Source organism: Heterocephalus glaber, unplaced genomic scaffold, assembly GCF_053883595.1.
Source record: "Heterocephalus glaber isolate CG9 unplaced genomic scaffold, H.glaber_assembly_v1.0 deba00001579, whole genome shotgun sequence".
NCBI classification, from domain to species: domain Eukaryota; kingdom Metazoa; phylum Chordata; class Mammalia; order Rodentia; family Bathyergidae; genus Heterocephalus; species Heterocephalus glaber.
The window spans coordinates 7,866,122-7,878,079 of NW_028258360.1; the positions used below are offsets into that span (position 1 = coordinate 7,866,122).

Below are 11,958 nucleotides of genomic sequence, written 5' to 3' on the forward strand. Positions count from 1 at the left end.
ATAAAGTGAATAGTTACACAGTAGCCTGGAGTCAGCGGAAGAGACGCCAGGGTTTTCCTTAACATCAGCCATAGACTTTGGAAAAAAGTCTGATTTTGTCCGTTTGTGTAGGATAAGAGTAGAGACAGACAGACGGGGGCTAGGCTCCCCCTAATCAAGCAGTTGATTGGCAGAACAAATGCTCCCTGTGGGCGCCCTGTGTGCAGCCCGCTGTGCGAACACCGTGTAGGGACTGGGCCCTCCTGGGGGACAGAAAACCTGAGTAGGATGCAGTCCCAGTATTCCTGGGGGTGAGTGAGAATGATCCGGAGTTGGAGCCCAGCCTGTGAGCCTCAGTGCATTAGCGAGACTCTATCCCCAGTTAAAAACTACAAAAAGGGCAGGGCATGGAGCTCAGCAGGAAGGCCCTGGATTCAATCTCTAGTGCTGAAACAAAAGAAAACAAAACAAAGCCCCGCTCTTCCAACCAGTTTTAAACGTGACCACAGAAAACTCTGCTTCTGTGTGGATCCATCCCTGTATCTCCACATTCCTGCCACCACTGCCCGCCTGCTTGGGACACATCTGGTCCCCACGCTCTGCCTGCGACTTATCAGTGTCACCACCAGGACACAACGTTGACCTAAGCTCTGTCTTCTCAGTGGAGCAAAAGCATTATCCAGCATTGCCTGGGACTGCCAACCAGACTGGCTCCTGGCCCCAGCTGTCAGCTACAGCCGCTGGGCCAGCTTTGATGAGGCCGGGCCTCTGACAAAGGCCAGGCTAAGGATATCAAGTTCGCTAACCCCAGAAACACCCAGGCCTCGGGTTGGCAAGGTTCCCTGGGGTCACACTCAGTTACCCGACCACCACTGACCCTGAGGAGCTGGTCACTGGTACTGAACAGACACTCTTTTGCTATAAATTAAAATAAACAAAATATTTGGTGCTTAGTTGCTGTGAGACTGACGCAGAAGATGAATGCTGTTTTACAGCAATCTTCGGAAAATGAGGATAAATGTAAAGCAATGGGTCAAGTCATTCATATCAAAATGTTCCTTCCCTTAAAAGAGTGGTCTGGGTATTTACCTGCAGGGAGGTGAGACCCAGAGCTCTGTTTGATTTCTTCCCTTTCTTTCACCCTGCTGCTGCAGACACGCACCTCCCTCCCCGATAAAGGTGATTAAAACAATATGTATCAGCAGTTAGGTTGTGCCCTATATAGCTGCTCGTCTGACCCACTTACAAGTCCAAAGTAAAAATATTTATTCTTTGCTCTGTAATACAAAAGATACCTAATATATTAAGACAAAATCTGGCTGTATCTCAATAAAAATAAAACACAGATCAGAAGTCAGAAGTTGTATAGAGAGCCACATATATAAAAACCATAAATCTCAGTCATAAATATCATTCCACTAGAGTCTTTGACCTTATAAAAAGCCTTATGAGTGGTTAAAATCAGCAGCAGCATGATGAGACTGTTTGATTCTGCAGAGAATCATTCAACCATGAGCATAATTTGAAAACAACAAAGTGGAAGAATAAGAAAAGGGTCTATTTATAGATTACACATTTATGGATAATGACATAATATGTACAATAGCACTTAATAGAGAGTAAAATAATATTTTAGGTTCAAAATTTGAATGGACAGAATTGTTCTGTATTTTATTTTCTCTTAAAATACTATTTCTTTATGAATCTGTAGACCATGACCCTAAACTTAGTAAGAATTAAGAAATGGAAAATTTTCAAATTACACATTATGTAACTCAAATTCTATGTTCTCAAACTAAGTGATATTGGGAGCAGCATCTGAAAAGAGACAGAAAGTCTCACATATGCTTATAGAGACCTGATATTTACAAGCTGTGTTGCGGTTGGTGTCTGTTTGTTAGGCACAAATAAGCCATATACCCATATAACTTGCTTTAATATGAGCTTGTAAAAGTAAAAATATGACAATGCATGCATCTCAGGAGAATACAGATTAAACTCTATGCTGAGATAAGGCAAATACATACAGTGCAATAGCCCACCAATGACTTTCATATTACACCCGTGTTCATTCACCAATGTCTAAGTGTATTCAGGAAGTACAGAGGCATGAGCAACTACAGAAGTTTACCCGTGACACAAAAATTCATATTTCCTAAATACCTCATTCTTATAATGTTTATTTGCAAAACTGATCAGGAGCTTGGTACATGTAAGAGAAAAGTTTTAAGGAAAAAAATCAAGCATGAAAATAATATATATTTATAACTTTATAACTTAGAACATTTAATTTTTCATATCACCTGGCAACTTAAATATTTTGACAGATTTGTCAGACTTTTATATACCAATAACAGTTCTGAATAATACTGTAGGCTACTGAAAAAAATTAGTCACAATTTTTGCTATCCAATTTGTGTAATATAGCCACTTAAATGCGGTATAACAAATGATGCATGCAACAGGTTTTTATCATTTACTTTTCCACAAATGCAAATATTTTATTTTTTTTAAAGTTAAATCAATTATTTCTTACAATATTCTTGGGTGCAATATTTCTATTGTATGTTAATATACAAAGATTTACCAAAGTAAATTAGCTATATTTGGCCTGCAATTACTGTGAATTCAAGACTATGATGCTGTTAGATCTACTTTATGGTTTCAAAAACATATGGTCAAAAATATCTTTAAAACAATTTAAATCAAAATTAAATCTAATCTATTTTTGTATTACACATATTTGGCATGTGATTATTTTTAATGGTGAGAAAATATAAAACTAGAAGATAATAATACATTCTAACTAAAATGTTAGAAATCACAGAAGTTATTTAGACACAGTATTTAAAAGTTAGTATATTTTTCTAAAATACTAATTCCACTACATTTGTAGCACTAACATGTTTTTATGAATATTATCTGCAATTTTGATGAGTATATTTATAATATAAACTATTAAGATTTGCTTTTTCACTAATAAATTGCCAATTACAGAAAGATAATGCATTTACTTTTAATATATCTCATGACTTTGTAGCTGCCTTTAAAAGATGGAAAATTTTGTTTCATATATATTATTGTATGTTACACAATATATATACATTGTGTGTGTTTCTCTGTGTGTGCATACTCGTGTGTGTGTGTGTGTGTGTGTGTGTGTGTGGTGCTGGGGATTAAATCCAAGATGTCATACACACCTGCCAAGGGCTCTACCACTGAACTACATTCGCAGCCCCACAACACACCTTGAGTAGAATTCCTGATGATAGTTATTTCACAGTTAGAATTGTGTTGGAAACAAGAGTACAAGTGTTCATAAAGAAGCTCAAACACAATCTTGAAAGATGACAAGTACCATTTTAAGCTATCTCTATGCTATGACTTGTACACAGGTATGTTTGTAGATTTTTCAGAATCATAGAGAAATACCATATTAAACTAAGAAACTAACTCTTGTATTATATTTCTGAATATAACCACTTGGTTTGTGGGTCCTAAACCAAAATCACTAGTTCTTTAAAACTGAAATTACAGTTTTTTAAAAATAACTACTATGGAACAAATGTTTCCAATGGCCAAACAATAACAACAAAAACAAATAAACAAAAAGAACTCACTACAGCCAAGAAGTATCTATAAGAAATCAGAAACAATGTATTAAATGTTGAGCTTCTGAGAAAACTGATACCTATATTTACTTTTCAAAATGAAGAAATTTTAAAGCAGTTAAGATTTTTATAATATGCTTTTGTTAACTTCTACTTTATAAAAATTAGTTGAGAACACAAATTTAACTTCTATCATACTTTATAGCTGTGATGATGTAAACAGGTTGAGAATTAATTCAGGTCAAGAGGGAAGAAATATTTTAATATATTTATGTAGACATTTGAACAAAGATAAACTTGACATACTTTTTTGAAATTATCTTCCAGTCTACTGACAACAAAGTCTATCTTTTGAATGCTGAATTATGCCAACTGAAATTACCAGAAACTTCTATGAGGGCTTATATTCAAAGCAGCAGGAAAGTCCAAATTAATTACAAGGTCCCACTCTTAAAGGTAAATATGCTGAAACTTTACAACCTCGGTGGTGGAATTCTCAGCAGCAGTGCCTCATAGTACATTTTCAGTGCAATACACCTTATCAAAATTAGTAACTGTACAATAAGTACACTAACCTTCATTATTAATTCCTACCATTAACACCTGAGTTTAATTCCCAAGCATGAGTTACAATGGTACGGTTTAAAAAACAGCTAGGAAAGTTTAAGATCCACTTATTTAATGAAATAGTGTTCTCAATGTCATAAACTCAGAGTCCCTATTTTCAAAGATGCATGTTTCTGGTCTTACAGAACGATGATAGAGCAAGGTCAGACTGAGTTTAGCTTCACTTTCAAAAGCACGAGTAACCCCAAGCAAAACGAGGCTCTTAAACTGTGTCCATTTAAAATAAATGTCCCCCAGCATCAATGATCTTCTAATTTATGCTGCTTTTGATTACTTTCCAAGGGAGGCAAGGGGCAGTTGTTCCCCTCGCGTGGGAGGCCGGGGGAAGTAGGAAAGGGAAAGAAGAGAGAGCGTGGTGTCTGCTTTCCTCTGAAAGTCAAGGCTGTTTCATTGTGCTGTTAAGCAATTATCCCTGACCGACCGGCCTAGGCTTACGGAGAATCTGTCCTAATTTTCGCCTGTTAAGGTGACTGCAGTTCCCTCATCGCATCTCTTGGGCAGAGGCCCTTCAGCACCACGGACAGCGACCCTGCAACTTGCCTAGGTTTCCTTCACTTTGCTAAAACAGGAACTGGGAAGTATTTCAGTCAATGTTAACCCACAGCTTCTGAGATTTGCCATGTAGGACTTCTAAAGAGGATACTGAAAAATCCAAATTACATAAGGTGTCTGCCTGATAAATAACCTAACCTTGCTATCACTGGAAAACTAATTATAACTTTTTGCTTGTCATGAGTCTCAGATCAATAATTATACAAATGTCTAAGAAAACAAGAAACAGGGAGAGTGCATATCCTCAGCTAGGCCCCCAGATGTTCCCATAAAGCAAGAACGAACCCCTAAACACACGTGCAATTTGTTGCTTATCCTACAAAAGCAATTACACCTTCTCTTGCCCTCTGGTTCACCGGTTTCATGACGTGACTTGGGGGGGCCCGAACCCTAGTGCCTATTTCTGACTCTTCTGGCTGCTGTGGTCATCAGTATCCCTTCCTGCATTGCATCTTTTAAATGCCATGTGTAACAGAGTTCCGGCAGCGGCACAGCTATAGGAAACACTGAAAGCGCCACTCCTGGTGTCTCCAAAGGCCAGGGACTCCCCTGATTTTCCAAGGATTCCCAAAGGAAGGCAGCCAGCCGTGTCCGCCAGCAATCCACCAGGTACACCACTCCTGCAAACCAGAGAGGCTACCATCCAAGTAACCCAACCGAGCCAGGAAAGAAGAAGTAAATAAATAAGATCCAAACACTAGCCGACGCCTCGGCCGACTCAGCAGAGAGACAGAGGAGCGCAGGCTAGGGGTAAAGTCCACCGATCCTACCTTACAGTCTTCGGGACACGACTTCACCGAGTACTCCTCCGACTGCAAGTATTTGTGCAGCACGCTCTCAAACTCTTCGTACTTCTCCTGCGCATGGTGGTCGTAGTCTTGGTAAGCTTCCACGCACTGCCTGCATGTGGTCGTCTCCCCGCCCTCCGTCAGCACTACATCCAGACTGCAGTTCAAAGTGCTGGGGCTGGACAGACCGGAGAACAGCTCCCAGAGTGTGTAGGAATTACAAAACGAAAGGTAAAAATCCGACAGGTTCCAGAGCGGGGCCGCCTGCGAGGCCCCCGGCCGCCGCCCCTGTGCCCCCCCGGCCGCCGCCCCCCGACTCCAGTTCCTGGCGCACACGGCGTCCGCGCTGTCCACCGTGAAGCACTGGCCCAAGGACGCGCCCTGGGGGTAGCAGCTCTCCAGGCGCCATCCGGGCTTGGCAGAGTTCCCTGGAAAAGGGGGCTTGCTCCGGGGGCTGCTGCCTCGGCCGCTCCCGCCGCCGCCCGGGGACGGGGGCAGCGTGGGGGACGCGGCGGCGGGGAGCAGGCGCGGGGTCGGGGCGCCGGGAGCCGCCTGCCCCATGCCGGCCGGGAGCGCGGGCCAGGAGGGCTCCGGCGGCCGCGGGCGCTGCGGGCGCTGCTGCTGCTGCTGCTGCTGTTGCTGCTGCTGCTGCTGTTGGCGCTGCTGCTGCTGCTGCTGCTGCTGGCGCTGCTGCTGCTGCTGCTCCTTGTCCCGGGTGCGGGTCAGCTTGGCCTCGGCGCAGAACCACAAGTGATCAGAGAGCAGGACGGTGAAGAACAGGAGGGACGCCAGGGACAGGCGCCATTTCTGAGCCTTCTCCGAGTCGCCGAACGGTTTCTCGTTCTCCCGCGGTGCCGCCAACCAGATCTTTAAGCCGTCGTCACACTGCCGACACATCCAGGCACCGCTGGTCATATTTCGGGAACGCGCAGCCCTGGCCGTCTCCACCGTGAGGGCGCCTGGGTCTGGCCACCACAATATGCATTGACTTGAAGCGTCGGGGTCCGCGTCCCTCCCTGGCCCTGTCTCCCTCTCCCTCTCCCTCTCTCTCCTCTCGCCTACAGAAACATTACCGGGCTTTGGAGGAAGAGCTGACTGGCTTCCGACCTAATCATCAGCCGACAACATCCTCAGCAGAGTGGGAAACAATAATGCAGAGAGAGCGACAGGCAGAGGCTGAGGCAGGACGCGGATGGTGGAGGCGCCGGCCGATGCGCTCTCACCCCGGCATCGTCAGCGCGCGGGTCCCCATGGCCCCGCCGAGCGCAGCCCGCTGTCCCTCGCCAGGGCCACGCGCGATCTCCGCTGCCCACTGGCGGCGACCGGAGCGCCTCCTCTGCTCTCCTCCCCTCGCCGCCGCCTCTCCTCCTCCTACTCCTCCTCCTCCTCCTCCTCCTCCTCCTCGCCGTCTCCGCCGCCGCCCCTCCCGCCCTAGTCGGCGCGCGCCGGGTCCCGAGCCTGGGCCGCCGCCCCCAGACCTCGGGCCCGCGAAGCCTGCGCCGGGCCGCCCGGGAGCGCGGGCATCCTCAGCCTCCTAAGTTGCCGCCGCCATCTTCGTCCTGGAGCCACTTTTTTGGGGGGAGCGCGGGATTTTGCGTCATCTCCTCCCGCGGCCGGCTCGCTCCATCCTGGCGCAGTGGCGAGGGGCGCAGGCGGGGGCCCCGACACACTCCCGTGCACACAGAGACCCCAGCACGGACCCCCGACGCGCCGCAGACGAACCCCACCCCCAGCCGAGCTCGCCCGGACCCGACTGCACCCCGCCCGGGCCCCGGCTGTGGACCCAGCCTCCGACTTGTGCGCCCCTTGTTATTTTCCTCGTCCCCGGCGAGAGCGGGCTGCAGGGCCACCTGTCCGGCGTCCCCCGCGTCCCGCCCTCCCGGAGTGCGAGCGGCCGGCGAGGGGCCCGGCTGCCTTTGCTGACTGTGGCTGTGCCTCGGTTTCCCAACCCAGCTACAGAGCAGCGCCAGCTCCCGGCGCACTTGCTCCCTGGCTTGGGGCCTGCGTGGGGGGACGGGGACGCGTCTGGGCATCCGCCCGCGGGCAGCTACATGCACCCTGGGGCTCTGGGAGGCAGCTCCCGAGCCGCGCCCTCCTGTTCCACACTGACGGACGCGCCCGGTCCCGCGGGCGACTCCTCGACCCGCGTGGTCCCCGCCCAGCACTCCGCGGCGGCTCAGGCCAGGCCCCGGGGACTTCCGCCACGCCGCGGCTGCCGCCCGGGCTCTGGTGCCCCTTAGCGTCGGCTCCCGGAGTTCCGAGAGAGGAGCAACAGCCACGCTGGGAAAGCCGGGGCTCCCCGCTTTCCGGCCAGCGGGTCAGAGGGGGCGCAGTCCGGGTCTACCGGGGCCCCTGTGAGCGCAGCCTTCCGGCCCACCCGAGACACAGGAGGCCACGCGGCCAGACGCAGCCCGGGACCGGCAGAGGCGCTGTGGCCACGGGGAGAAGTGGGCACTGTTACCAGGAGAAGTTGCAAAATGCAGACAGGTTCAGCCAGCTGGCCGGCGAGGGAGGTGCCGATTCCACCCACGCAAAGCCCAAGTTCTGAAATACCGTGGGTAACGACTGCCGAAAAGCTGGGTCCACTTTGACACAGTTTCCGGCATCATGCAAGTACTGTGTAAACATATTAGAAAAAATGATAACATGCTAAAAGGCAATTTTAATGGTCATGCTGGAGTGAGGCGAGGCGCAGAGGCTTGAGTCCCAGCTACCCCGTAACAGGAGACCGGACGGAGCGCAGGAGCTCTGAGCCACCCGACCACGGAGCCAGACTGATCCAAAAACTCACGAGGGCCCAAGCCCCTAAAGAGTCCAACTAGCTCTTTTGCAGTGTGCCTCTGACACATTTATTTTATATTAACCCACTCTTTTGTGATACAAATGTAGATGTTTTGAAGGATGAAGTACAATAGAATTCACACCCACGTTTATTGGATAATAACACACTTTCCCTTCGACGTGGCCTTGGTGGTTTGAGTCAGAAATGCACAAAATTTAGTGATGGCTCAAATGACTCTTAGCCTCTTCTTACTCCACTTGTGTGTGATTGAACCAAAAAGAGAACTGAGAATAGGAGAAGAAAACGAAAGCAATCCAGAATGCCAAACGAGTGAAGAAGGCAGGTCCAGCTGCAATTTTTATCTCCTTGCTATGCTTATCTAGCTAAGCTGTCTCGGAAAATATTTCAGTGCCATTTATACTACATGAAAACAAAATTGTTTCATCTGCTTTTTCCTCGGTAACCGGGCCCTGCTTCTGTCTACTGCTGCTCATGAATTGGGACCTTTTAAAATAAGGGAGTTGGGGGGGGGGACCAATGGAAGTGAGGTGCCACCTCTGCTAGCCCCCAGCGTACTGGGGTGACCCCTGGGAGCAGGAGATAGGAGGTCCTGACGGACCTGCTGGCGCCCGGGCAGGGTGGGAAGAAACCACCCTCTTGGGGGATCTTTCCGGGGAGTTTGGGGGGCTGTCCAGGAGCCCAGCGACCTGCAGTCAGATCTTCAGAGGGCTCGGGATGTACCAGGCACTGACACCAGAGCTTCTGGGGGGGTGTGAGGTGCTCTCAGACTGGGGGTGTCCCGAGAAGTGGGCCACGTGGGAGTGGGGGTATTCTGCCCGGAGGGGGGCAAGCAGGCAGAGACCAGGGGCAGGTTTCAGACTCCACCGCGAAGACACTGCAGAGAAACCGAAGGAAGGGCGTTTCTCCTGAAAGCGACTTGGATTTATTGAAGAAATTTAGGTCCTGATTTGAACATTCCTTTTCATTAACGTCGTCCCTCACTAAAATCAAGATGGGTCAGATGGACAGACTGCTAACCAGACTGGTAACTGTTGACTCTTGTTAGCTTACGGATCAAAATCCTGCACAGTGGGAAGAGGAGGAAATGGCCTGGCTGGATGAGGGTTTCATTTCTCCAGAGAAGCAAGCTGTGGTGTCTAGAAACTCCTGTGTAGGTTTTAGCTAAGAGAGTAACTAATGGCCAAGGAAAGTTTAATAGCTGGCTCATCTCATCTGAATAGCAGAGTCACAGCTACATTACACTGAAAAATCTAGCGCCAGGATGTACTTGCACAAGAACATTCCAGAGACGACCTACACATATAACGTAATGCCACGCTTGTACTGTTTAGCCTGTCATTTATGCTTATTTCCTTCAAAGATTCGAAGTTCTTAAACATACTGATGATGTCCGTTTCCAAGAGACTCTGTATTTTTATTCCTATTTCCGTGGGCAAATTTGCTACGATTTGGAAGGGCTTCTTCTGCTTTAATGTTGTAAAAATAAAATAAGCTTAGTCCTTAGACTTAATGTCTGACACATAATTTTATCATGGAAAAGAATTCAAACTAACAAGAGATGAAGATTGAGCAGTGACACAGAATCGAAAAATAGGAAGAAAAGGTCCAAAGGGCAGGGGAAGTGGGGAGGGTTAGGGGAAAAGAAAAAATGGAAACAAAGTCTCTGTAAACAGGGAGGGGTGGAGGGGTGAAGGGAGGGCAGGGGAAGGGGGAACAAATAAGAACCAAGATGCATCATGTACAGCTACAAGATCCCAATGAAAAATGTAAGTGTATTGGATACTTAAAATGCGCCAATAAAAGAATTCAAGAAAAAGAAGAGCTAATAAAAATATCAAAGTCTATTTATAAAGAAAAATAAGCTCTTAAGGCCATCACAGTGTGCTAATGGAAAGCTCTCTGGAAGACAGAGGTACATTCTTGGCACCAGTGGTGCCCTGAGTGCTTTCGGCGGCTGGTTAGCTGGGGTGGAAAGTGAACCCAGGGTCGCTGCAGCCTGGTTGTCAGCTACACGTGATTGGGCTGATTGGGCAGAACTAGGATGTCCCCTCTGCCTACAGACCCGCAGTAGCCTGCAGCTCAGTGATGTGCTGACTTTGGTGTGAATGAGTAAACTTCGGTCTCTCTCAAAGACTGGCTTCAGGGAAATGAGTTGAGATCTAAGAAAACTTTATGCTTTTTATGGGTAGGAATGTAAATGTTATGTACTGAAAACACGTATTACAAAAAAGGAAAGGGCTCAAGAGATGATGGAGAGGGGAGGGAAGGAAGGGGAAGGGATGAAAACAAGGACTTCAGAGGTGCTATGCTATGCCCGTGCATACCAATTCCTCACGAGGAATGTAAACATTATGACCACACACATGGAATAATTCCCTCTTTCAGCTTTGTATAGCCTGTGCTCCCTCCATCCACAGGGATGGCTCTGCAGGAAAGAGTGGTGAGATTTAGTCAAATGAGGAATGGTGCTCTAAACAACATAGATCAGTTTGAAGATACATGTGCAGCAGAGTGTGCTGTTGGTATTATTTGTGATTCAGATTGAGCACACAAATAATTAGGAAGCAGACATTTTTCATAGAATGTAAATATAGCAAACCATGCATGACATTACAAATCTACATCTTCATCGTCCTCAGAAATTGCTTGATATCTGCCCAAGGCAGACCTGAGAATGTGTATACACATATCCAGCTTTGCAAAGGGGAAAGCCAAAGAGGAAACACCTTTTTATCAAAACACACAGAGCAGGACTCATACCTGGAAACCACAGAAGCTACCTGAACGCAAGGCGTCATATGTGGAATGAAATTATTCCTTAAAAAAGAGGAAGGCACCTTCCAGCTGAGTCCTTATGAGACCCCTCATATTCTGGAAACCTCTATTCTATTTCAAACTCTTTTGTAGAAGACATATTCTCCTAAAATAGCATTCACCAGTGCTAGTATTAGAAATGTTAGCAAAGAAATAACATTTTTCTAAAGGAAGCAAATTTAGTAATTATTTTCAAGGTAATGATTTCTCAATAGCAAGTACAAGGAGTGATAAAAACTATACAGTGAATGTTTAGATTAAAAAGTCTATCACAGCAAGAGATACATTGCCATTATTCTCCCTCAAAATCCTCCCCCTCACTTCCAACTCACTTCCCCCATCCTTCTTGCCACTTTCTGAAGCAACTCTGGAGTCTTCTCTCCTGAGTGACTTTAGGGAAGGTGTGATCAAAAATACAGGGACTGCTGCTTCACCCTGTATCTTGAAAACAGTGCTCTGAGTGCCTCCCAATGGAAAGGCAGGCTCCTAGGACACTGTAGGGTGTCTTTGCCCACAGTATTCACTGGATCTGACTCCATGCAACTTCTAGCTCTTCCCCAAGGTCAAAATGACCACAAAAGAAATATTTTGAATAGATTCAGCACATCGAAGTAGGAACCACTGCCCAATTAAAGGCACTTAGGGAAGAGGACTTCCAGAACTGCTTTAGAAAGTGGCAGGAAGAAGGGATGAGTGTATTCAGATTGCAGGGAGGGTATTTTGAGATGGCTTCATGACAATATGTCTTTTAATGTAATATTTTTTAATGTAAACATTCACATAT

The 11,958-nt window shown here is 47.0% G+C and overlaps 1 protein-coding gene across 2 annotated transcripts in view; it reads right to left on the reverse strand.

Moving 5' to 3' along the window:
- Positions 1–6,658, reverse strand: part of Nalf1 (NALCN channel auxiliary factor 1) — a 577,257-nt gene extending 570,599 nt beyond the window's left edge. For both annotated transcript variants that reach the window (XM_004858563.4, XM_021239416.2), the window contains exon 1: positions 5,540–6,658. In XM_004858563.4, coding sequence (XP_004858620.1) covers positions 5,540–6,472 — 933 coding nt within the window. In that variant the 5' untranslated portion in view covers positions 6,473–6,658. The remainder of the gene's footprint in view (positions 1–5,539) is intronic.
- Positions 6,659–11,958: the final 5,300 nt, after the last annotated feature.